The 27,333-nt window shown below is 41.9% G+C and overlaps 1 protein-coding gene across 2 annotated transcripts in view; it reads right to left on the bottom strand.

The window, feature by feature from the left end:
- The window catches only part of LOC117529968 (serine/threonine-protein kinase Nek6-like), a 73,954-nt gene extending 51,952 nt beyond the window's left edge, over nt 1-22,002 (bottom strand). The window contains exons 1-2 of one of the 2 annotated variants that reach the window (XM_034192881.1): nt 21,860-22,002; nt 9,538-9,636 (exon numbers count right to left, since the gene is read on the bottom strand). In XM_034192881.1, coding sequence (XP_034048772.1) covers nt 9,538-9,615 — 78 coding nt within the window. In that variant the 5' untranslated portion in view covers nt 9,616-9,636; nt 21,860-22,002. Of the gene's footprint in view, nt 1-9,537; nt 9,639-21,859 lie in introns of both variants that reach the window. The other variant, XM_034192880.1, reaches the window with a different exon arrangement.
- Between the last annotated feature and the right edge of the window lie 5,331 nt (nt 22,003-27,333).

Here is a 27,333-nt window from a genome sequence, read left to right on the forward strand (position 1 = left end):
GCACAACAGTGGTCGGTGCTATGATAAAGGTCGGTTCTTAAGGAGACTAATAATTTTGACTCTGCATTTCAAAAAATATATATATGTGTTTAGAAATGCTGTGTTGAAAATCTCTTGCTCTGTTAAAAAGCATTTAGGAAAATTTTGAAGAAAACTTTAAATTTCATGGTTGGGGGGGGGATTTGGTTCCATTTAGAGTGCAAACCTGGTTCCTTACAAACAAATCCACTGTGCTTGTAAGACCTCTGACGTAATTTTTTTTTTTTTTTTTTGCTGCACTGAGGAAGTACAGTGTTTTTTTTTGGTAGTACACATGCACACAAGCACCATCCCACTTGCATGGGCACACACTGTGTGCACGCTCACACAAGCCTGGCAGCGCTTAGCTTTAAAACAATCATGGCGGAGTTTGTTTTGCTGACGGACGACGATATGATGCACGGCATGGCAGGCTTCATGGTCACAATTATTTTTGGACCCCTATTTAAAGTTTGTGTTGGACTGGCACCAAATCTGGATTAATTTGTGACGTGATTTTTTTTCACTGCACTGAGGAGGTACTAAAATGCAAGTCCCTTTTCTGTTGTTTGTAAATTAATATAATATAAAATGACAAGGATCTATTATAGCCATTATATAAAACAAATGAATGTTTTTACATTCTATCAAATATTTCATATATTTCTGATAACATACCATTCAACAAGGCTTCTTTCACCTCATGAAATATTCGTACCACTGAACTCATAAACATTCATTATTTGTGTATTGGTACCCATCCTTACCAAGGACACAGACAGGCAGCATGAGCAGAAATCAAACCCAGGTCCTTGAGTGTCTGAAGCAACCAACCCTGAATCATCCTTAGAGAAAAATGGCAAATCAACCTCACCTCACATTCAGAGGAGTGAAAGTGGGCCATGGAAAAAAAAAAACTAATAATTTTTGGCAAGGGCCGAAGACCTGAGGTTCCTAGTAGGGGGTCTGGGAGTTCTCCCCCAGAAAAATTTGAAGTCTCAGATGCATTCTGGTGCATTTTCAGGTCTATTTACCCACAAAATAAATAAATGTTTTGATGGATCAGGTAAATTTTTCCACCCCCAGAGAAGAGTCTTTTCACACAACATACATCATCACAATACAAGTTGTGTGAAAAAACCATTTTCCCATGTTGGTAAAATGACAAAACTATAATCCAGTCTGATACATGGATTAGAATATGGTGTTATTACTGTTTCATAAAAAAAAACAAAAAAAAAAACATTCACACTGGACTGTTACTGTAGAGAGGTTAAATATGGAGTTCAGCAAGGATCGATTTTAGAGCCTTTGCTTTTTCTTTTGTTTATTAACGATATATGTGAATCTTCTAAAATGCAAAATCTTTCGTCATTTGCCGATGATACCAGCATATATTGTTTAGGAAGTAATCTGTTGGAAATAACAGAAGCAATAGGAGAAGAAATTATAAAAGTGAGAAATTGGTTTAATGAAAATAAGTTGGCTTTAAACTGGGATAAAACAAACTATATGATTTTTGATAATTGAAGGAAGATTACCATTGATGGAGTTATTGAAAGAGTTAATGAAGTTAAGTTTCTTGGTGTAGTTTTGGATGAAAAATTTGGAAAGCCCACACAGATTACATAACCACGAAATTTAGTAAAAGCATTGGTAATTTATTTAAAGTAAAAGATTTGTTTGAATATAAATCATTGTGTATGCTGTACTGCTCAATGGTTTTCCCATACTTCAGTTATTGTGCTGACATCTGGGGAAATATATATAACAGTACCACATACCACTGTATTTGCTACAAAAGAGCCATTAGAATTGTCCACAAAAAAGGTTAAAGAGAGCATACTAATAAGTTGTTTACTGCAAGCAATCAATTAAGAGCCAGTTTTTATACAAGTCAGGCAGGTGGTGATTTTATGACCCCCTTCAGATTTGTCCCTTTTTTTTTTTTTTTTTTTTTTTTTTTTTTTTTTTTAAAATGGGTCGACATACAACCCCTGGCAAAAATTATGGAATCACCGGCCTCAGAGGATGTTCATTCAGTTGTTTAATTTTGTAGAAAAAAAAGCAGATCACAGACATGACACAAAACTAAAGTCATTTCAAAATATGGACTCACTCAATTCTGAAGAATAAATTATGGAATCACCCTGTAAATTTTCATCCCCAAAACTAACACCTGCATCAAATCAGATATGCTCGTTAGTCTGTATCTAAAAAGGAGTGATCACACCTTGGAGAGCTGTTGCACCAAGTGGACTGACATGAATCATGGCTCTAACACAAGAGATGTCAATTGAAACAAAGGAGAGGATTATCAAACTCTTAAAAGAGGGTAAATCATCACGCAATGTTGCAAAAGATGTTGGTTGTTCACAGTCAGCTGTGTCTAAACTCTGGACCAAATACAAACAACATGGGAAGGTTGTTAAAGGCAAACATACTGGTTGACCAAGGAAGACATCAAAGCGCCAAGACAGAAAACTTAAAGCAATATGTCTCAAAAATCGAAAATGCACAACAAAACAAATGAGGAACGAATGGGAGGAAACTGGAGTCAACGTCTGTGACCGAGCTGTAAGAAACCGCCTAAAGGAAATGGGATTTACATACAGAAAAGCTAAACGAAAGCCATCATTAACACCTAAACAGAAAAAAAACAAGGTTACAATGGGCTAAGGAAAAGCAATCGTAGATTGTGGATGACTGGATGAAAGTCATATTCAGTGATGAATCTCGAATCTGCATTGGGCAAGGTGATGATGCTGGAACTTTTGTTTGGTGCCGTTCCAATGAGATTTATAAAGATAACTGCCTGAAGAGAACATGTAAATTTCCACAGTCATTGATGATATGGGGCTGCATGTCAGGTAAAGGCAATGGGGAGATGGCTGTCATTACATCATCAATAAATGCACAAGTTTACGTTGATATTTTGGACACTTTTCTTATCCCATCAATTGAAAGGATGTTTGGGGATGATGAAATCATTTTTCAAGATAATGCATCTTGCCACAGAGCAAAAACTGTGAAAACATTCCTTGCAAAAAGACACATAGGGTCAATGTCATGGCCTGCAAATAGTCCGGATCTTAATCCAATTGAAAATCTTTGGTGGAAGTTGAAGAAAATGGTCCATGACAAGGCTCCAACCTGCAAAGCTGATCTGGCAAACGCAATCAGAGAAAGTTGGAGCCAGATTGATGAAGAGTACTGTTTGTCACTCATTAAGTCCATGCCTCAGAGACTGCAAGCTTTTATAAAAGCCAGAGGTGGTGCAACAAAATACTAGTGATGTGTTGGAGCGTTCTTTTGTTTTTCATGATTCCATAATTTTTTCCCCTCTGCTTGGTCTAAAAAAGTAACCGTTACTGACTGCCACAATTTTTTTTCCTGATTTCTTATAGTGTTTCTTACAGCCAGAAAGTTGCCATTTGAAATGACTTTAGTTTTGTGTCATGTCTGTGATCTGCTTTTTTTCTACAAAATTAAACAACTGAATGAACATCCTCAGAGGCCGGTGATTCCATAATTTTTGCCAGGGGATGTATATTAGAAAAAAAAGAAAAATCACATTTTTATCCGTGATAGGGTCTGCTATTTTTAGGGGGTTCTGGAAATTTGGGGTCAAAATGAGAAAGGGGGGGGGGGAGGAGGAGAGATCCCAAAATGCTCATGTTTCTGTGAGCCCTGAGTGAGCCAAATTGATTTTCATTAGTGTTAGTCTATCAGGTATGGACTCTCCAAAACTGTGAAAAGTTTCACAGGGGCAGTGTGGCCTGCGCCCTGAGTCAGCCAAGGTGTTAGATTAGGACCTCTTACTTTGATTTTGATGAAAATTTTGGCAGCTGACTTTGGGTGCACAAGTATAGGGGGTGCTTTTTGCCACCAAAATGCAAAATTATCACTTTTTTGCACAGTGATTTCCCCATGCGCCCTAAGTGAAAAGTGATGAACAATGGCTCATACTGTCACTCAGCATCTCTAATTTCAGTGGTAAAGAGAGTTTTGTGGCTGGTTTTGGTATCGATCCTTTTTGCACCATTTTGTTGGACCACTTCATGAAGAGGCCAAATAAGGTAAATTGGCAAGTTCCTTCGATTTTCATGAAACCTGCAGAATTTGCTCCCATAACAGCGCAAAGGGGCCCCTGTAAGGTTGAGTGCAGTGTGGCAAGCCATTTTGGCTGTAGGCTGTCACCTGGTAGCCAAATAGGAACTAAGGGTTTAGAATCATGAGTTCTTGTGAAAAATGTACAAAATGATGAGAATAGGACAAACGGCTCATGAGATATATGGTTATTTGAAAATGTTTATTTTTGTAGTTTAGTTCCTATTTTGAGAGAATACAATAAATTAGAAAAAAAAAGTGAATGCAACTGCTGAACTATAAGACAGTTATGTCACTGTTAATGAAGTTAATTCGATGTTTGGTGGCTGACGAGGAGACAGTGTTGGGGTTGGAATTGTGGAAGTTTATGGATGTTTTTTTTTATGAAATTATGATATAAGGAACAACGTTTATAAGATTTATCTTATTTTGTTCCTTGTTCATGGAAGGTTTTGTTCATGAAAGAATGTAAGTAGTAATAATAGTAATCAACTGTTCTCTCTACATTTAACCAGCAATTTGTCTTTTTATAACAACTGATAGTGTCTTAAAATAAACTAAACTAACAGTAAAGGTGCACCTACTGTTCATTAAGTTACCTATATAACTTTTAGTTTTCAGGAACACTGATTTGGGTTTAAATGAGATTCTTATTCACTTCTATGAATGGGAAACACTAACATTTTTCCATCCAGTGCTGACGTCGGCATTTCTGGGACACTGACAACTTTTGTGCAAAACTACGCACAAACGTTTTTCACATCAATATCTGACTTCTATAAGTAGGTTAAATATTTATCATATTTTCCTCCTCATGAATATTTTACATCAGTGTAACAGAAGAAACCATAAAATGCAGATTCTAATCCAATTACATTTGTTCCGCAAATCTGATTGGGTATTCGTGAGATTTCAGACCATAAAATATCGAGCAGATGGTGGCAAAATATTTGACCATTTCACATTTAATGTATAACTCCGTGTCCTGCGTTGCTCTGCAAGTGTCAATATCAGCTGAGAATGACAAAAACTAGTGCAGCGATGACAATGCCGAAATGCATGGATTTAACTGGATTGATTGATGGATGCACCGTGGACTTAACTCAATGTAGCTGATGAGATGGAGAAATCTGTGGGTCTGCTAACATAGAATGGGAATAACCCTGTTGTGTCTGATGATTTGCGGACGTTCGTGCTGGATTACGCGTCGAGGGTAAAACTCCTTTTTACCGGCTCCGCTAACGTGTTGTGGGTAAAAAAATTTGCAACTGTAAAATCCAGCATGAACGTCTGAAAATCAGACACAACAGGGTTATCCCCTAAGTTGGCATATCACATCTGTATAGAGACAGTTTGAAGGAAATTTGTCCCAAAGACAGAATTTGATTTGTGTGAAATAACGTCAACTGACATCGAATTCCATCAAAAACATGATATGAGAACAAAGATTCACCGGGAGTGTTAATGTTTCGTATAAATGAGTAAAAAAGTCGGATCAGCGTTTTGGTTGAACCAGCCCCATTTGAATTTATTCCTGATGAACCTTAAATCATCTCCCTGCAGCAACATTTCCATCCATTTGTTTGTAGTTTCAACGTGACGCGGCAGTCACTTTAAAATCTGTAACAGCGTCGCTCACTGATTGCTGTGTGGTCGAGCGGCCCGCGTTACATTAATCTTTCAGTCTTTGAACAGGACATGAAAAAGTGAGACTTAATATCCACTGTGACGTCTCAGAGACCTTTCCAAACAATTTTACAACTACAGACATCATGAAGACAGACCACAGAATAAATCCAATGCAGTCCACAAAACCAAAAATAACCCTACTCCTTCTTCTTTTGAGTTTACTGGCAGTTTGCAAACCAATATTGTGCATTACTGTTTGGGTGTGGAGCATTAATGGATTGTGACAGACGCTATCAAAAATAACTCAGAAACGTTCACCATGTAAGTAAAAACCCAGACTTCCAGGATTTCCTGGAAAACCTCCATCACTGTTAAAGGTACTATCTCACTGGACTGTGACAGTCTGCAAAAGGCATTTGCAAGGGATTTTGCATGATGTTCGCTGGGTGCCACTATCCCCTCACTTCAGTCACTGGGCGTCCCTCCTGTCTTGCCTGAATTTTGAACATTTCAAAGTTGGCAAGCCAACAAAGGTCCTCACCACATACTCAGAGTCATCGCGGGCGTCATGAAGCCCTCTGTGGTCTCCGTGACTCATAACATGGGAAAATCCTGAGAGAACAATGGATGAAACTACGTACATTGTGAGTGATTGGAGACAAAAATGAGGATCTGAAGTTCCTTGCAGGAGACACGCATGAGCTGCCTAGGGAGCATGCTAAAATAGTGGAGAGAGGAACAGTCGCTTTTGGAAGTGGCTGTGCTGCTGCAAGCCTGGCCATGCATGCAGTTGCAGCAGGCTTCAGGAGTCCCATCCGCACGATCTGGACTTATGCATTTAAATTTTTTTTTTTTTTTGAGGAGCACAATGGAAGTCTTCTCCTCATCCATCCTCCTGCTGAACATGCAGGAGGACAGAGAAGAACGTCGCAGGCGATCTGTGCCAAATCAACATGAAGCTCCACTTCAGATCTGCCGTGGCATCCCCGAGTGAGAAACAAAACAAGGAAACATTATTGTCATATAAATCTAATCAACTAAAAAGACACACAACCCTGAAGCACTGCTGGACATCACCGTGGTCACTGAGAAAATCTGGTACAGCACATGGAGCAGCTGTGTTTATGGATCTCAAACTGTGGAGAAAAAGATCATACTGTATAAGCAGAGGAATGTGCTGGTCATTCCCAGGAGGAGTGAACAACAGATCCGGTGTGGAGAATATTTTTGAGATGCAGCAGCGTTTCCTGTGGGGTCACTCAGCTGGACATCCAACGCATGGAGGAGTGCTGCACACGGATCTCGAACCAAGGAGAAGAGGTTCATATAAGCAGGGGATCACATATACTGGTCATTTCCCAGAGGTGTGGACAATAATGTTTTTGAGACGCAACTTCCTTTCTTGTGGGGTCACTTAGCTGGACTTTACCATGTCACTGAAATGTCGCCATTCCAACGCATCCAGGAGCGCCTCGATCGGATCCCCAGGAAAGTTGATCCTATGGAAACATCATTCTGCGAGTGTGAGTGCACAGTTCACAGTTTTCTTCCTGTTTTTCCCTCCTCTGTGGAGCTATGCAAGGCTTTTTTTAAAGTATAATTTTATTATTATTTACAGTGCTGTGCCTTAGTGGCTACAGTCGGGGAATGTCCGCAGCCTCTTTTCAGAAGGATAATGGTAATATACCAGCCCATAGCCATCCTGAGCACCTGTTCGCAAACGTGTCATCATTTCAAGTGGCATTCGACATACATGATGCTGCTGCGCAGATCCTTGCACCTGCAAGGCCGTGGACAATATTCACATGAATGCCATACGAATGCTGCGCAGCACTCTCGGGAATGTACGCAGGGTTCTCCTGAGACAATGGAATAACAGCGCTGCACCATTATACTCTCATCATAGCGCCGTTATACTGTGTCGCCATCTCGCAATGTTTTGTTGATTTGACAATTTATTAATCAACCTTAGTCAAAGCCCAGGGTTCTCGCTAGCGTTACAACAGTGCAATGGTCCATTACTCTACTGCCTGAAAAAAATTACACTGCATTAGCCCCTTACGTTGTTTTCAAGGGTGTATAGTGGGAAAACGACTGTGGAATTGCTGCTTCTGAATTAGAAGCAGCGAGTCGACAATTTATTTTTCAAGATATCAACCGTGACTCACCTTTCTGCTAATTGAAGTTGCTAAACAGGACTATTTTCTATTGTTGCTGGCAGAAGCGAGAATCGTCCACCGTTTCACACCAGACAGTTTTAATTAGTTCGTCATCTATGTGCCTTTTTTGTGGGGCAGCTCACAGCAGGGTTCTCTTGCGTGGACCAGGCGATTAATAACTCCCAGTTTGCAAACTGAAGTTACTATCCCTATCATGTAAAGAAAAATAATAATAATAATGATAATATCTTCCGCTCTGTGTGTGTTGTGGGATTTGCTGCACCTCTGTTAAATATAGAAAGATAGATCATTCCACAATACTATCAAAGCGAATCTCCATTTTAAAATCAAATGACACCTCCTTCCTTGTTGTTCCATACACAGGGGTGAACATAACTGGTACTCATCGTGCTTATATGTGCAAAAAAAAAAAAAGTCATTGATGCACAGAAGGAAACACTTTTGCTACAATCTGTCATTGCTTTCCTCTTATGAAGTGCTTCCCTTGTGTTTTCTGCTGTGCATCATTTAGTATTAGCATGCACAAGCACCATGAGTACCAGTTATGTGCATGCCTGTCCATACAGACAACAAACTACAACCGACCAAAACCAGTTTCCCCCAAAAATGAGACACCTCCCGTTCTTTATGAGTTAAATTGATCATAATATGCAGCCGGCTGTGAGACCGGAGCTCAAGGACCGTCAACAAATTACCGCGGCAAAAGTAAATGCTTTGATAAACAAAACAAAAAAAAAAACACACACACACACACACACACACTTAATCGCGTCATGTTTATTGTTTGTAGTGCCACCAAACTTGCATCACACATCAGGTTGCACTACAGAACTTAGGGAAAATAAACTTTTATATAATTTTGTTTCATTCCAATAAGTATGAATAAAATATAACTTTTTTAAACAGCCTGTAGTGTAACCAAACTCACATCACACATCAATGAGCTCTCTCTGGTCGTACTTTGGGGGGGCTTTGGCTGGTTGCAGTTTGTTGTCTGTATTACGTTTGGAAAAAGGTATCATTTGATTTAAATGGTGATTCGCTTTGAAGTTATTGATTCCGGAAGGTCAAAACGTTGAGTATCTTTCCAACTTTACATGTAAGAGCTAAAAATATCATGGTCTAATTAAGTTAGAAAAAGAAAAAGTTAGTAAGAAGAACTTGGTGATGGAGATTTTCTTATGTCTCTTAAGTTGTATATTTAGAGAAGACTGATGTTGCAGGAAATGGCTACCATTTGTCCTTGAAACAGCCAACATGCTAGAGGTTCCTGCTCTGGAGGACCTACTCCCCCTGAGCATCGTGTGCCGCCTCGGGTGATAATTGCTAACACCACCACTATACTAAAAATTTCTGGAGGAAAACCCTGGTATGTATGTGGACATTTTTTGCCATATTCGCCTGAGACATGCACCACTGTATCGATTCAGTGAGATACCAACTGAGAATGTGTCGCTGATTTACATGTTTTGTTACGGATTTGCATCTGCAACTACTGTCCAACTATTGCGACCCAGTGAGATAGTACCTTAACATGGACAAATAATGTATGCAGTTAGTATCAAAAATTCTTAACTGGTACAGATGAGCGACTACATACCTGACTATTGTGGTCAAGTCTCTTATAAAAATTGTTGTGATTGTCTAGGGTTGGCTGGATGCTGTTCTGTGCCTCCATTGTAACATCACACCGATTCAATGCTGCAACAAAGAACAAAATCACAGTAATAAAGATGTAATAAAGATGAAAGATGTCAGCACCACCAAAATATGCATAGTTTCCCCAAAATAGAGTTCTTCCAATTATCACTCCATTTTACTGATGTTAAATCAAAGTTCAAAGAAAGCAGAAATGTCAAAAAATTAGGGCTAGGACGATACACATCTCCCGATATGAGATGGATCACAATTCATGTGTGCCCATTAGATACGCTTCAAGATACATCAATATGATTCTCCAAGTAATTTGATTTGATATTGCAATACATTATGATATGTTTGTTTTATGTAACACTAGATCATGAGAAAAAAGGTACATAATAATACAGGGCTGTGAAATAAAAATTGTGAAATCTGAGGAAAATTTGCAGGGGGTATGGGGCGTGCAACTTCATTTGAACTATCAATGACAGTGTTGAAATAACAGAATATGACATGGAAGTAGGACCTGGAATGATTCTGCTTTTAATTGTAAACCAAATTTAACAGGCAGGTTGGTCAAAACAGCTGGAAAAGCAAGGCTCACACAAACAACTCTGGTTAGTAAAGGCTTTACTGGTGTGGAAAGCACAGGTTGGTACATGAGTAGGCAGTCCAAGAAACACAGCAATACAAAAAACGTCAGGCAACAGGCGTGGTCAATCAAACAGGCAGGAGATCAGGAAGAAAATGAGGCAGGCAGGACTATGGAACACGAGAAACAGAGCTGGAGAGAAAGCACAAGGCGCATCAATCTGGCAAGGAACTACTGCACCCAGTGAACCTTATATAACCCAGGTGATGAGCAACAAATCAGGAACAGGTGTGCATGGAAAGCACCAGAACCAGGGCGTGGCCAGAGAGAGAAAGAGAGACGCCCACCACCAAGAACACAGAGACAAACAAGAGAGACAGACAGACGCTAAGCAGAAAAACCCAGCAACAGAGACAGAAAACAATGAATCAGTAAAAAGAAAATAAGAAAACAGACCAAAAATAAAACAGACAATATCTCAAACCCTGACAAATTACACATTAACTCAGAACAATTAAACTACATGAAATTCATGAAGACTGAAAAGACTGTTAAAGCATTTCAAAAACAGCTAAAGCTTGTAGAATATTTTTGACAATCATGGTAAAATATCAATAACATACTTTAGCGTAAAAAAGTCACATTCTTGTGTAAATTTTTGTAAATCCACTATTTTTTTCAAATTAAAGAAAGACTAGGTTAATTTAAAAAGTCACATAATCTTGTCTGAAATCCATTCTGAACATCACAATGGTCTTTTTCCAGAGATAAAAAAATAAAAATATCTTACCATATTCCCTGAGGGCACAAGATACAGTTTGCTTTGCTTTTCCTGTTTCTTTTACCTTTCAGATGTGTTAAATTCAAGCCAGCGACAAGTCTGCGGATTCTTGTCCTTCTTAAACTTTTTCACACCATCTTCAGGGGTCGAATTACTACGTGCATGTGCTAGTTTGTGCACGTATTATTCGAGCAGTGCACGTAATTTTATACTGCACTAGCACTGGTGTAAGTAACTTTATCCACGTTTTATCAACTATACGCACCAGTAGAATGAACCAGTAAAGGAATAAATAAGGAAAAAACAAATTTGAGTGTGTTGTCTTCATCTTCCCTGGGTTTTATGACTCTCACACACGGAGCGAGTTGCTGTGCTCTATTTGTTGTGGAAAGCTGACAAACGTTGCCAGCGGCACCGTCCCTGGGTTCACAACATACTCATGAGACGTTCCCAATTCGGGGAGTTTCAGGGAGCTGCAGCAGCTCCAGTTTGAGGACCTCCTGTCCCGTTCGCATGCACACATGTAAACAAAGAAAAAACTGGCTGCTGCTGCAGTTCCTCGCTCTTTCTCCCCTCGAACTCTGTCATTGTGTTATAAACCAGTCACCATTTGTTTTATTATACATCTGTGTAGTTAATAAATGAAACAATCTTCATGGACGATTCGTCAGCGTGCACACGTGTGAAAAACACACTGCCGCCACTGCTGCTGCTCTCCCCTCAAACTCTCCCCAGAGAGGAAGAGTCTGACACATCAGAAGAGGAGTTTTAAGGTTGATATAAAACTGACTTTTTTGTTAGCTGATTAGCTTTGCAGTTAACTTTGAAAATTAGTTTCCTGTCATCAGTGGTTGGTCGGTATACAACCCCAATTCCAATGAAGTTGGGACGTTGTGTAAAATGTAAATAAAAAAACAAGGATTTGCAAATCCTCTTCAACCTATATTCAATTGAATACACCACAAAGACAAGATATTTAATGTTCAAGCTGATAGACTGTTGTTTATGTGCAACTATTTATTCATTTTGAAAATGGATGCCTGCAACACGTTTCAAAAAAGTTGGGACGGGGCAACAAAAGACTGGGAAAGTTGATGAATGTTCAAAGAACACCTAATTGGAAACAGGTGAGTGTCATGACTGGGTATAAAAGGAGCATCCCCAAAAGTCTCAGCCCTTCACAAGCAAAGATGGGGCGAGGATCACCACTTTGTGAACAACTGCATGAAAAAAAAAATAAAAATAGTCCAACAGTTTAAGAACGTTTCTCAACATTCAACTGCAAGGAATTTAGGAATTCCATCATCTACAGTCCATAATATAATCAGAAGACCTTTCTACATGTAAGCGGCAAGGCCAAAAACTAACATTGAATGCCCGTTACCTTTGATCCCTCAAGCGGCACTACATTAAAAACCAACATCATTGTGTAAAGGATCTTACCGTGTGGGCTGAGGAACACTTCAGAAAAGCATTGTCAGTTAACACAGTTCGTCGCTACATCTACAAGTGCAAGTTAAAACTCTACCATGCAAAGAGAAAGCCATACATCAACAACATCCAGAAATGCCGCCGCCTTCTCTGGGCCCGAGCTCATTTGAAATGGACAGACGCAAAGTGGAAAAGTGTGGTGTGGTCTGATGAGTCCACATTTCAAATTGTTTTTGGAAATCATGGACGTTGTGTCCTCCGGACAAAAGAGTAAGAAGACCATCCAGATTGTTACCAGTGCAAAATTCAAAAGCGAGCATCTGTGATGGTATGGGGGTGTGTTAGTGCCCATGGCATGGGCAACTTACACATCTGTGATGGCACCATCAATGCTGAAAGGTACATCCAGGTTTTGGAGCATCACATGCTGCCATCCAAGCAACGTCTTTTCAGGGACATCCCTGATTAATTCAGCAAGACAATGCCAAGCCACATTCTGCACGTGTTACAACAGCGTGACTTCGTACTGAAAGAGTGCGGGTACTAGACTCGCCTGCCTGCCATCCAGACCTGTCACCCATTGAAAATGTGTGGCGCATTATGAAGCACAAAATGTGACAACAGACACCCCGGACTGTTGAACAACTGAAGTCGTACATCAAGCAAGAATGGGAAAGAATTCCACCTTAGTGTCCTCAGTTCCCAAACGCTTATTGAGTGTTGTTAGAAGGAAAGGTGATGTAACACAGTGGTAAACATATCACTGTCCCAGCTTTTTTGAAACGTGTTGCAGGCATCCATTTCAAAATGAGCAAATATTTGCACAAAAACAATAAAGTTTATCAGTATGAACATTAAATATTTTGTCGTTGTGGTGTATTCAAGCGAATGTAGGTTGAAGTGGATTTGCAAATCCTTACCTCCGCCAAGGAGGTTATGTTTTCGGTCGCGTTTGTTTGTCTGTCTGTCAGCAGGATAACTCAAAAAGTTTTGAATGGATTTTGATGAAATTTTGTGGAGTGGTTGGAAATGACAAGAGGAACAAGTGATTAAATTTTAGTGGTGATCCGGATCATGATCCGGATCCCGATGCTAACGCATTAGCATGTCTATGGCATTTTCACTGTTAAAGGTCAGCATTAAGCAGCTGCAGCTGTCATCACATTCGGGTGCATTTGTTTTCAAATTCTAATATTTCTTACATTTATATATTAATAATCTAATGATTATTATATACAAATTTAGAGAAAGAGACAAAAAGAAATAGATCACTGTGCCAAGGAGGGAATCTCTTTAGGGTCAGTGACTAGGGCTGTCACGATTAGGAATTTCTGGAGACGATTGTCAGACAAATAATTGCGATTGACAAATATATTGTCTATTTTTTTTCTTTTTTTCCCCTTCTTTATATTCTACTATTGTAGTATAATTACACAACTCTGGAAGAACGTTTGGCTTCTGTGAGTGGAGAAACTGGGAATGGTGCAACATTTTTATTTTTATCTTCATTTTACATACAGTCCCAACTTTTTCTGAATTGTGGTTGTTTCTGTTGCATTTCTGAAATTGTTTCTCCTCATCAGTCATGTTTTGAGCTTAAACACTGCATTAAGCCCATATTGAACAAATAAATACCTTTGGAAAGTAACAGCTGTTAAAGTTCAGAGTTCTCACCTGCTTTTTGTGATCTGTGCATCTGAACATCACCACAGCTTCTCCATGTCAGGGTTTTTTTTTTGTAGCTCAGTTCATTCATATATTCTCATTTTTTAAATGTTTTTAAAGATATATGACCATTTATTTCATCTCATGATCTCATAAATTCAGCATACGACGCACACATGGTGTGAACAGGATGTAACAGCAGAATCACACCTTTAGAGAAAGTTCAGAGAGAAGTAAAAGCAGCTTCACGTTTTCATTTTGTTAACATGTTCACTCGGGTTAAAATCCTCTCTCTGCTCCGTGCTCGCTGCGCACTGAACGTGTCACGCCTGCATTCAGGAATCTCCCTCACCCACCCCTTCCCTGGCAGTCTGCAGCCTGTTAACTCCGCGCGCGCACACAGACACACACCGACAGCTCCGCATTTTAGACGGCTTTTGAAAAAGACGGCACTGTTTTAATCGGCCGTCAGCCTCCTTGTTATTGTCCTGCCTTAAGACGAGAGCGAGGCTGCAGCACAATGATGTCAGATTCTGAGTCGTTTTATGCTTTGTGGATAAAATAAATAATTCACGGTAATCGCGAATATGAAAAAAAATCGCGATTGACCAGCTACAGGACTGCTTCTCACGAACTGTGTGGGATTTATTTTCCAGCCCCAACCTGCAGGGGTACACTGACATGGTACTCTCTTACATTAAGAACTGTGTTGACACTGTCACAGTCAACAAAAGGGTCAGGGTTTTTCCAAACCAGAAGCCCTGGATGAACAGTGCAGTCCAGTCCCTATTAAAAAGCCACAACACCGCCTTTAAATCAGGGGACAGGGGCCTGTACAGCGCGGCCAGGTCCGATCTGAAAAGAGGCATCAGAGAGGCCAAGGCTGCCTACAAGAAAAAGATAGAGGACCACTTCGCTGCAAATGACCCCAGAAGGATGTAGCAAGGAATAAATCATATAACCAACTACAGAAGCAGCAACCCAGGAAATGCTAGGTCTGATGCCACGCTGGCAGAGGAGCTGAACCACTTCTTCGCCCGCTTCGAAGCAGACAGACCAGCAGCAACTCCACACCCACCACCCTCCAGCACTAGCACGCTAACACTTCAGGAACACAAAGTGAGACGTGTGCTGAAGGCGGTGAACCCCAAGAAGGCGGCCGGCCCCGATGATGTACCTGGAAAGGTACTGAAAGCGTGTGCTGACCAACTGGCTGGAGTTTTCACCTGCATCTTCAACCTGTCCCTGTCACAGGCCATCATTCCACTCTGCCTCAAATCCTCCACCATCATTCCAGTGCCAAAGAAGTCACCAGTGGAGAGCATAAATGACTACAGGCCTGTTGCACTTACGCCTGTGGTCATGAAGTGCTTTGAAAGACTGGTCTCTCAGCACATCAGGGCCTGTCTGCCTCCCACTCTGGACCCCCACCAGTTTGCCTACAGGGCAAACCGCTCCACAGAGGACGCTGTCACCACAGCTCTCCACACCGCGCTGAGCCACCTGGAGCACCAGGGGAGCTATGTGAGGATGCTCTTCCTGGACTTCAGCTCAGCCTTCAACCACATCATCCCGGAGATCCTGGTCTAGAAACTGACACATCTGGGCATCTCCACCCCCATCTGCCAGTGGATCAAGGACTTCCTCACAAACCGCCCACAGTCCGTGAAACTTGGCCCCCACCTTTCCTCCACCATCACACTCAGCACCGGTTCCCCTCAAGGCTGTGTACTGAGCCCCCTCCTGTTCACCCTTTACACGCACGACTGCTCTCCGACCCATCCCACAAACACCACCATAAAGTTTGCGGATGACACCACCGTGATTGGGCTCATCTCAGGGGGGATGAGACTGACTACAGAGACGAGGTAAATCGACTGACAGCGTGGTGTTCAGCTAACAACCTGCCACTGAACACCACAAAAACAAAAGAAATAATCCTGGACTTCAGGAAGAACAGGGCTGACCCAGCCCCGCTCTACATCCAAGGGGACTGTGTGGAAAGGGTCAACTCCATCAGGTTCCTGGGAGTGCAGCTCTCTGACAGCCTCTCCTGGACTGCCAACACCACAGTGGTGGTGAAGAAAGCCCAGCAGTGACTCCACTTCCTGAGGGTGCTCAAGAGAAACAATCTGGAGGAGAAGCTGCTGGTGTTGTTCTACAGAGCCACCATCGAGAGCATCCTGACGTACTGCATCACAGCGTGGTACGGGGGGTGCTCAGCAGCAGACAGGAGAGCGTTGCAGAGAGTGATCAAAATGGCCCAGGGGATCACTGGTTGCTCTCTGCCCAGACTGGAAGACATTGCCAGCTATCACTACCTCAGCAGAGCCACCAGCATCAGCAAAGACACATCCCACCCCAGCAACCACCTGTTTGACCTACGACCCTCTGGCCGACGGTATAGGTCAATCAAAACTAGGACAAACAGACTCAGGGACAGCTTTCTCCCCAGAGCAATCACTGCTCTGAACAATAACAAATCACTCTAATCTGCACCTTCCAAGTTTCTTGTGCAATATGATTCCACAGTTGTATATAATTCTCATTTTACATTGTCCACATTTTATTTTACCTTATGTTTATATTAGTTGTACATATACTCTGAATAATTTACCGTTAAATTTCACTATCTTTTATATTGGCTAAAAATCACTCACACCATGGAAAGCACCTTTTTGGAGTTGTACTCAAATCTCGTAATGCAAATTACAATGACAATAAAGGCGATTTTGATCTCGAACGGAACTGAATTTTGAACTGAACTTTGATCTGGAACTGCAACTCCAGAATTAACTGAACTTTAACTCTGTAGGAATTATTTATGTTTAATTTTGATTTTCTGGTTCAGAGGTGTTGCCACAAATGCACCTACACAGTCTCACCTGCCCTTTAGTCTCCCTTGCAGTTCATCCAGTCCCAGTAGCTCCGCAGGCTCGCTTCACCTGGTCCCTGTCCTGTCCGTCCCTGATTCCAGTCCTGGTCCGGTTGCCCTGTCTGTTCAGTCGGTCAGGTCCCCATCATCTATCTTGTCTGTCCCGTCAGTCAAGTTGTCTGGTCTTTTAGTCTTGTTCTTCCACTGCGCAGCCCCTTTGTTCAATAAACTCTTGTTTATAACTCCTGTGTCTGCCTTACTGCTCCTGCATTTGGGTCTAACACTCAACCTGGTCCTTGGCGGTAACAACACTTGACCTCTGACCTTTGGATACAACTTATGAACAGTTCTGAACAGTGAACTTTATTTCCTGACCTCTGAAACAACATGTGTTAAACCTTTTATGAACTGTGACTGTGTTGAGGCTCCAGCATTCACTTACCCTGTGTGTCTTTATTCCCCATAGTTCCTGGTCTCGGAGGCAAGTGTTCCACCTGGTCCTGGTATGGGTTTCCCTAAGTGCCACATGGATGCTGTACGAGGAACTTGAATTCAGGGCAAATGCAGTACGACTGCAGGTTGACTTGCACGAATGTCGTTAGACTGTCCATTACTACGGCAGTACGACTGACTTCACCGCCATTCGTATGTTTTCCAGCACGAGCCACACACGAATGTGCCGACTGCTGTAGGAATGCTGTACGAGGCGTTCGAGTGAAGTTTGAATGCAGCACAAATTACACAAATGTTTCAATGTCAATTCCTACGGTATTCGTGCAATTCATGAACTAGTGTGATGGGGTGTCACCAACTACGTGTTTCTCCTCCGGGTCAAAGGGCCGACTGATGAGACGCTCCTTCTCCCTCTCCACAGAGGGAGAGGGAGAGCTGGCTGCTCTTCTGGCCCGGTTCCAAATATCCAGGCATTCGCTTGCTTCAGGCTCTCTGCTGGAGCATGTTTGAAGCCCGGTTGCCGTAGAAAATCACTAACAAATACAAACTTGCTTACTACGAGAAAACAACAGTAATGTGATCGTGATGACAACTTTTGCTAACTCCTCACCAATGAAATTATCCTGGTACTGGGAGCTCATTTTAAAAAGTAAAAAAAACTCAATTTCTGTTGAAATTTGCTAAATCCTGACCATGTGAAAGCATGTGTGAAATGCCCACATTCACCAGCGTGGAAATGACACCGTTGTTGCTATGACAATCACAACAATGACAGCCTGGACAATGTCCTTGACTGATGGATTGATTTTATTTAGGTAACTTCAATGTAAGTACATAATATAATGATAAATACATTAAAAATACATGGATGACAACAAAATGTCATCCATGTATCCACTTATTTCCACTGTGGTCCATTCTGATTTCTACTAAAGGAGATGAGGCAGAAACATTCAGCTTCGAGTCAAGTTACAACAACTGCGATTTTAATGTACATGTAACTGTTTTAGTTTCAATAAATGTTGTGAGCTCATGATTTGGGTGTTATTTTGAGCCACAGTACCTGGTTGTTCAATATTTTAGAAACATGGTATGTAAAAGGTAAAAACATCATGGTCTAATTAAGTTAATTCAGAGCTATTTGGTACATTTAAAGTGTACTGTGCAATAAATAACATTCTATCATAAGAAGACCTTGGTGTTGGAGATTGTCTTATGTCTCTTAAGTTGCATATTTTGAGAAAAGTGAAGGCTAAAGTTGCAAGAAATGACCATTTGTACTTGTCAACATGCTAAAGCTTCCTCCTCTATAGGACTCCCCCAACAGCGAGCAACATGCGCCGCCTCGGGTGATAACTGCCAAAAGCACAGCTATACCAAAGATTTGTGGGGAGAACTGCACTGTGAGCAATATTAGAGTCAAACAAAGCAGACAAAGTTTCAGCAGCACACTCACTCAATCAGCTGAGGAAGGGAATCCAAATAAAATGACAAACTAAACAATATACAGCTATGGTCACTCACATGTCCATCCTCCATGCATACATTACACTAGTCTCCAAATTTTTATAAGTTGTCTGCTTCAGTAAATAAATGTGCTAGTTATTATGGATTTTTGGCACGTGTATTTAGTCACTTCTGATTTAAATTAAGATCCCTTCACTTACTCACCCATCCTCTGTGATTCCTAAATAAGGATCAAATATGCTGACCCAGCAGAATATCTGAAAAACTAGAGCCAATCAAAAATTTCAAACATCATTTTCATTCTCAGTGGCCCAAAAGCAATAAAGTTAGACTATATTTATCATGGAAGCATTTTGGCTGTAGACCAGTGTTATTTATATTTCATAAAGTAGCTATTACTATGTAGGTTGTATTAATAGTCCCCAATTCTATTTTAAGATCAAATCTGAATAAAGACAGTTTAAGAATCTACATATCAATAGAAAATACATGTACAGCCTCATGATCACATGACGTATTGACTACTGTGAGAGATGCTACATAAGATAAGACTTTATTGTCCATAAAAAGGAAAATCAACTTACATAAACTGCCGAAGCCCCAAGACGTGAAAAACACATCAAACATTCATCATAAAACACTCAGCATAAAATAATGTTAAAACTAGTGTGTGGTCTGCAACAACATGTTCATTTGGTCTCCCTCTGATTTAAAAGTGCGATGGAGTGTGGCACAAATGAGTTCTTGTATCTCTTCCTCCTGTAAGGATGCACTCTGAAGCGCTTCCCAGAAGGAAGAAGCTCATATTCACGGTTCAGAACATGGGCTGAGTCTGTAGAGATTTTGTCCGCAAGTTGTAAGGCTTGTTTCCTGCACAGCTCTATGAATTTGTTATACTAATTCAGAGTGAATATACTACATACTAATAGAATTTCACTACAAGAATATGGCTATATAGCCACTGTTGATATTTAAAGTGTAGGTGACACCAAAAAATGTACACAAGTAATCACTAAAAATGATAAAATGTTGATATTTTAAAAAAAATAAAAAATATCCTGAAAAAAGTCGATAAGTGTGCAGGTGAAGGATAAACAGCTGGCTGAAGCCTGCGCTCCATTTCAGCCCTCAGCCTTATTGTTGCTATGTCATCAGGAGAACAGCACCTGCTGATTCAAGCCCAAATCAACTGCAAACACAGCGGAGGTCAAGCTGTTTTTGGACGATTTTTTTCCTAGTGTGGAGCTTTTTTTTTTTTTAAGGTTATTCTGAAGAAACTGTGGAGACACAGCCTGATAGTTTTGAGCCTTATTTAGTCCACAATGAAAGAGACTAATCCTTGGAGGAAAACCTTCACTCTGACAACAGTGACAATATTGGCAGAGTTTAGAATGATGATTCTAAAACAAATAAATAATGCAGGCGATTTTGGCACGCAGAAGATGATAAACTGTTGTTTTTTTTTTTTGGAGGGGGGGGGTTGCCAGCTCTTTGGTCGTAATCAACTGAAAAAAAAAGAAGAATAGTTTTACTATCGTGACATCAGAAAAAAGTGATGAGGAAGTGTGGATTTTTTTATTTGTTTTTTGTTTTAATATAGTCTTACCTGTCCTTTTCAGTGAGATCATTTGAAAACTTATCCAACTCTACAAAACAACGTCTGAAAATAATTGAATTCCTTCTGTCCTGGTTGAAGAAAAGTCCATTTGGACACAGGAGTTTGATGTCAGCAGCGCCAGCTCTAATCCGTTATTGCGGCTGATGGATCAAGTCTGCTGTTAATGAGCCGCTTTACACTGCAAGTTAAAAGACTCCCAGTCCCCCAGTCTGCACACAACTAAATAATCCCATGTTCCACAAAACAATAAAATAAAAGAATCTGAAAATAATCAGTTTGCCTCTGTTGAGTGGAGAAGCCGTGGACACTGTGTGTGCACACACTCATAAGTGTTCCACCTGCCAATCAAAAGTATTCTGCCCACGAAAATTAGCCGTCCTGACACTGAAAACACGGTACAGCTCTGACCTGAACCACTCAGTGGAAACGGGGCTGTCAGTAGCCAGTAAAAATCCATAAATTAATGGTGCTATTAAGATAATGGTTCTCGTGCAGACCCCACTTCCTCCTACTTCTCCAAAATTGGGACTCGCCAGGAAGTTCCTGGTTTTTAGTGGCACGCAGTTCAAAAATTTAATATTTATCTCTTCAGTAACTGCACACCAGGAAAGGACAAATTTCAAACTGTTGTTTAATTTTAGTCTTAAATACTAAAAGAAACCCATTACATAACGTTACCTACACGTTAAACCCAGAGGAAAAAGACGACTTGTCAGAGTTGGACTTGGTGATTTCCGATGTATGTTGAACGCAGCATTAATAACATGGGCACTGCAGAAGTGAGTGTTGTATTTCAGTGGTTTCCTGTTATGACAGAATAGTTTGCCTTGAGGAAATATATTTCAAGGGCTCGATTCCGTCCAGATAAACACCAATCTAAGTAAATGAGACCTGCAGACTCTCAGGGAGCATCGACCTGACAGTAGCCACATGCGCATATGTTCTGATATTTACATATCTGTCATTCGTTTACCTCCTCGACCTCTTCTGCAAACAATAAAGTTAAAATATGAATCACTGTGTGAATACAACCAGTTGTGTTCATGCGTTAGTGGCTTCTAATGGTACAGAAAAGCACAAATATTTGTTTGGTGAATCAGAGACCTTAATTTGGACAAAAACGTTTTACAGTTTAGTCGCTTTACTTCAAGTTCAGTTCAGGTATTTTAAGTCCACAGTTTACAGCTTATCTCATCGTCAACTTGTATGTACAACTGCTTGTTTAAAAGACTGAAAACAGTGAGGCGTCTGCTCGGTGACATGCTAACGCTTTAGCTAAGCTAGCTCCTGCGGCGTGTCCACCGACACGAGTGTCAACAAAGTCACGAGAACTTTTTTACACGCGTCGCAGACAACCTGACGCAACACGTAAGTTCATAACGTCGCCTTCATATCTTACCTGAAAATGAGTGAAGAGTGTCCTTCGACCTATACGACCATTATGAAAAGTTTCTTTTATTGTATTACAAATTAACTGCAGCTCCGTTGTTGGGCAACTTCCACTATGGAAACCAACAAGACCCCGCCCACCGAGCGCGAGGCCGTCTGGTCCACCCATGTGCCATAACGCCTGTAGGAGGCAGTGTGCAGTCACTTTCAAACCGTAAATAATCCATTTTTATTGCAGCACTTTTATGTTATTGGACTACAAATATGATACATTCAGTAATTTGTTGAGACATTATGTTGAATGAGTAGAGCCACAGTAATAAAACATCACTTGCGGCTCTGCAGGAATATATTATTAAGAGGTGGGATGACGTCACTGTCAAGTCATCAATCTGCAAGTCCCAAGTCAAGTCTCAAGTCAGCTTGCAAACAAATGGTGTCATTATGACTTGTGACTTGACTTGGGAATTGCTGGTTCATGACTTGAGAGTGACTTGAGTTTGTTAATGCCTGCCATGTTTGTGCCATGCATAAGTCATCTAACTGCCTGCCTGTGGGCACGTTATTACCGCTTTCTGTACCTACTTGCCCGTGGACTCACATCTCCTTAGACTTTGTAACCGGTTTTCTGTCATCAAAGTGCTGTAATTTCCCCAGGTTCTTTATGTAATAAACTGCCCTTTGCAAAGAACCAAATTGATATATTCCTCAAATTTATTTAAAATCACGTTGAAAACCAGGCCCGGGTCTCAACAGACGGACTCCATCTTGTGAAAGACCTCAAACACGGCTGGCACAACACTTTTATACAATACAATGTGGGCATTACAGTGGGTGTGTTTTAGTCTCACAATCCTAATCTTACTGGCTTCTCACAGACAGGGAAAGCCCTCCCTTTATCTGAAACTTGTGCATGCGTGATCAAAGTGAAACTTAACTCTTGTGTTGAGCCCTTGAAACCAGTTAGAACCAGGTTCCAGACACTTCCAAACAGATAACAGAACCAAATACTTTATAACTAACATAAAATAAAGAATTACCACAGATATTATCTAACAGGGCGTGGTTTTGACCGTTGTTGACTGGCTGTCTAAAACTGTTCGTTTCATTCCTCTGCCAAGCCTTCTGTCTGCTAAAAAAACAGCCAAAGTGATGCTGTCACAAGTAGAGTTACCTCATGATATTGTATCTGATTGTGGGCCACAATTTGTGTCTAATTTTTGGAGGGAGTTCTGCCATCTCATCAGGGCCATGTCTAGTTTAACCTCGGGCTACCATCCACTGGCCAATGGGCAAACAGAATGGCTCACGCAGGAGTTAGAGAAGGGTCTCCGGGTTCTCGCCTCACAGCATCCAGCATAATGGTCAGCACAACTCCCTTGGATTGACCTTGCTCATAACTTTACTCTCGGCTTCCACTGGATATTCTCCTTTCCATGTAGTTTATGGTCATCAACCTTATTTGTTTCCTCCTATTAACCTCAACTCCTCTGTTCCCTCAGCTCTGAGCTTGATTATCCATTGCCAATGAACCTGTGAGCAAGCCAGGAAGGCTTGCTCCCAGGTTATGCTCCACGGTGGCCTACAAAACCGCAGCTGACCATGGGAGGTCCACCATGCCATCATTCACTCCCGGACAGAAAGTGTGGGTCTCAACCCACCACCTTACCCTGAGAGGACTTCTCAAGAAATTGGCTCCCAGGTTTATTGGTCCCTTTCCGGTTTCCAAAATTATTAATCCTGTCTCTGTTCGTCTCCATCTCCCCAGGTCCATGCGCATTCATCCAATGTTTCATGTCAGTCATATCAAACCAGTCCGTTACAGTTCTTTATGCCCTCCGGCCGTTCCCCCTGCTCCCACCTGGTGTGTGAATGGTGGCCCTGTTTTTAACTGTGCGGTGGCTCCTGGACTGTTGCCATCATGGAGGTGGGTTCCAGTACCTGGTTGATTGGGAGGGTTATGGCCCTGAGAAGTGGTCGTAGACTCCCTCCCGCTTTGTGTTGGATCCCAGTCCCATCCACGACTTTAATGCCGCTCATCCTGATTCCCCTGGGCTGTCGGGAGTTGGCTGTAGTGGGGGGTGGGGTGCACTGGCAGGGTTTGAATTTGTGTCTTGTTTTCTGTTTTATTTTTTGGTCAGTTGTGTTATTTTCTTTTTTTTTTACTGATTCATGGTTTTCTGTGTGTTCTCTCTCTTGCTGGGTTTTCCTGCTTGGGTCTGTCTGTCTATCTCTGTCTCTCTTGTTTGTCTATGTGTTGTTGGTGGTGGGCGTCTCTCTTTCTCTCTCTGGCCATGCCCTTGTTCTGGTGCTTTCCATGCACACCTGTTCCTGATTTGTTGCTCATCACCTGGGTTATATAAGGTTCACTGGGTGCAGTAGTTCCTCGCCAGATTGATGCGCCTTGTACCTTCTCTCCAGCTCTGTTTCTCGTGTTCCATAATCCTGCCTGCCTTGTTTTGTTCCTGACCTCCTGCCTGTTTGATTGACCACACCCATTGCCTGATGTTTATGTACTGCTGTGTTTCTTGGACTGCCTTCTCATGTGCTAACCTGTGCTTTCCACACCACTAAAGCCTTTTACTAACCAGAGCTCCTCGTCTGAGCTTTGTATTTATGTCCAACTGTTTTTGACCAATCTGCCTGTCACAGCCCACCTGATCAGTTTGTCTAGCCTGGATGTGTCCTTCTTGGATGTGCTGCTCCCAGCACACCACGATGTAAAAGAGGATGCTGGGTACTACGGACTGGTAGAACATCCACAGGAGTTTCCTGCAGATGTTAAATGACAGCAGCCTAATCAGAAAGGCTGCTCTGTCCCTTAGGTTTTACAGTGTATTTACAGACCTATTATATATTGGTACAATAACTATCATACACATTTTACTGTGTCTTTATAGTCCAAGCTATTAAATATCAGTACATTAACTATCGTACAAGGTTTGTGTTATGTATTTGAGGAAATACACCTACGACTCCACCTGCAGGTGGATCACAGACTTCCTGACGGACCAGAGTCAGCGTGTGAGGCAGGGAAAGAATGTCTTGAACACTCGGGCTCTCAGCACAGGATCTCCACAGGGCTGTGTCCTTTCCCCTCTGCTCTTCTCCCTGTACACTAACTGCTGCACCTCCAGCCACAAGTCCGTAAAGCTCATCAGGTTTGCGGACGACACCACCCTCATCGGACTCATTTCGGATGGGGATAAGTCTACCTACAGGAGGGAGGTGGACCGGCTGGTGACCTGGTGCAGCAGCAACAACTTGGAGCTCAACGCCCAGAAAACAGTGGAGATGACTGTGGACTTCAGGAAAGCCACAGCCGGGGCCTTCCTCGCCCTCACCAACAGCCCCATCACCACTGTGGACTGTCACCGCTTCCTCGGCACCACTATCACCCAGGACCTCAAGTGGGAGTCAACCATCAGCTCCCTCATCAAGAAGGCCCAGCAGAGGATGTACTTCCTGCGGCAGCTGAAGAAGGCCAAGCTGCCTGTCCAGCTGATGGTGCAGTTCTACACGGCCATCATCGAGTCCATCCTCTGCTCCTCCATCATGGTGTGGTATGCCGGGGCCACAGCCAGGGACAGACACAGACTGCAGCGCATTGTGGCCTCTGCTGAGAAGGTGATCGGCTGTAGCCTTCCATCTCTCCACGACCTGCACGTCTCCAGGACTCTGGGCCAAGCAGGTCAGATCACAGCTGACCCTTCTCACCCTGCACACGGTTTATTCGAACCACTCCCCTCGGGCAGGAGGCTACGGTCCATCCGAACCAGAATCTCCCGCCATAAGAACAGTTTCTTCTCCTCTGCCGTTAAACTCATGAACACCTCATAACTCAGTCACCTTAACCTTAACTCTGTCACTTTATCATTTTATCACGGGTCACTTTAGACAATGTACTCTGGTTTTTAATTGCACTCCTCCCACTGCTCTGTTGTTCTGTTTGTGTCGTTGTACATAGCCTTTCATATTTCATATTTCTATTTCATATTTTATCTTATATTTTATATTATTTTAGCACATATTTTATCTTAGCATTTAATATTGCTCTCTGTTTAATGTTGCACCATTATACCAAAGCAAATTCCTAGTCTGTGAATCCTGTTCATTGGCAATGGCAATAAACTTCTGAGTTCTGAAATAACAGTATTTGTACGCTTTGGGAAGGCACTACTTTTTGTTGTCTAGCACAGTTGTCAGTGTACCTGTTTGGTTGAGTGATGTGTCAGCGCATTGACACCTGTTAACTGAATTTGCACTTGAACAGTAAAAGTCCTGAAACTGTATCTCGTGATTCAGATAATTATTTAATGCTGTTAATGTGAGTGAGAAACATAACAGTTTGGGGTCAGGCTGGTCCACATGGAAAAATAAATATTGTTATATCACTCTTTGTAATCATTCATGCAACATCTGGACAGAGGAAGGAAGACTGGGAAGTCTGTGTAATATTGACAGACTACAGTCCAACCTACTACTACTGCTACTACTACAGTCCAAGCTCTAAAATATTGGTACAATAACTATCATGAGTATTTTACTGTGTATTTACAGTCCAAGCTCTTAAATATTGGTATAATATCTGTCATACGCAGCTGGTCTGCTCTGTGTCAGCCTGATCCTGTCAGATCTCAGAAGCTAAACAGAGCAGGATCTGGTTAGTATTTGGATGGGAGACCTCTGTGGAATACCAGAGGCTGTGTGTTTCTCCAGGTAAAACTGGAGTTGCATCAGGAAGGGCATCCGGCGTAAAACTTGTGCCAATTACTGATGCGGATCTGGCTGTATCCGCTGTGGCGATCCCAAACAAAATCGGGAGCTGTTGGGGAAAGTGTAGTGACACGGACCCACAACAGGGGGCGCAAATGAACGGTCAATAGATGAGCCAAAAGGTAACAATTTAATGTTGTGAATGTGCACAACGATGATACAGACAATCACAGAATCTGACAGCAGTCAATACACCAAGGTGACGTGTGGGCAGGCTCGAGGATAGAAGACGTCTGTCCTGATAAGAGCCGGAACCACACGATTTCCACTGCCACAGAACCCGGAGAATACTGGAGCCGCCAAGTCCCGAATTCCCAGGTGATCACCGTCCCCGACTGTCGGATCTGGTACTGCTGGCGAGGAGCACAAACAGTGAGATGTGGGTGTGTGCACACCCAGTAACAAAAACAGTCAGAAGGTGGAAAGTCACCTCCACCTCTAATCACACACTCGTGCAGCTCCTGTCAACCACTTATCTGGTTGGGGGGTGAAGCGAAGCCGTCGCTGATCACACCAAACGCCAATCCCACAGATAAGGAAACACTTACAGGAAAACGGCTGCAAAGAAGTTCAGACTGTTAGTCAATGTTTTCAGTTTAGCAGAGAATTACCTTCACAGGTAGATGATATCTCGACAGCGAGGTGGAGATGACATCTGGCTTTTATGGAGTGATGAAATGATGGGTGACAGCTGTCATGAGTTGATGT

This window comes from Thalassophryne amazonica, chromosome 17, assembly GCF_902500255.1.
Source record: "Thalassophryne amazonica chromosome 17, fThaAma1.1, whole genome shotgun sequence".
NCBI lineage: Eukaryota > Metazoa > Chordata > Actinopteri > Batrachoidiformes > Batrachoididae > Thalassophryne > Thalassophryne amazonica.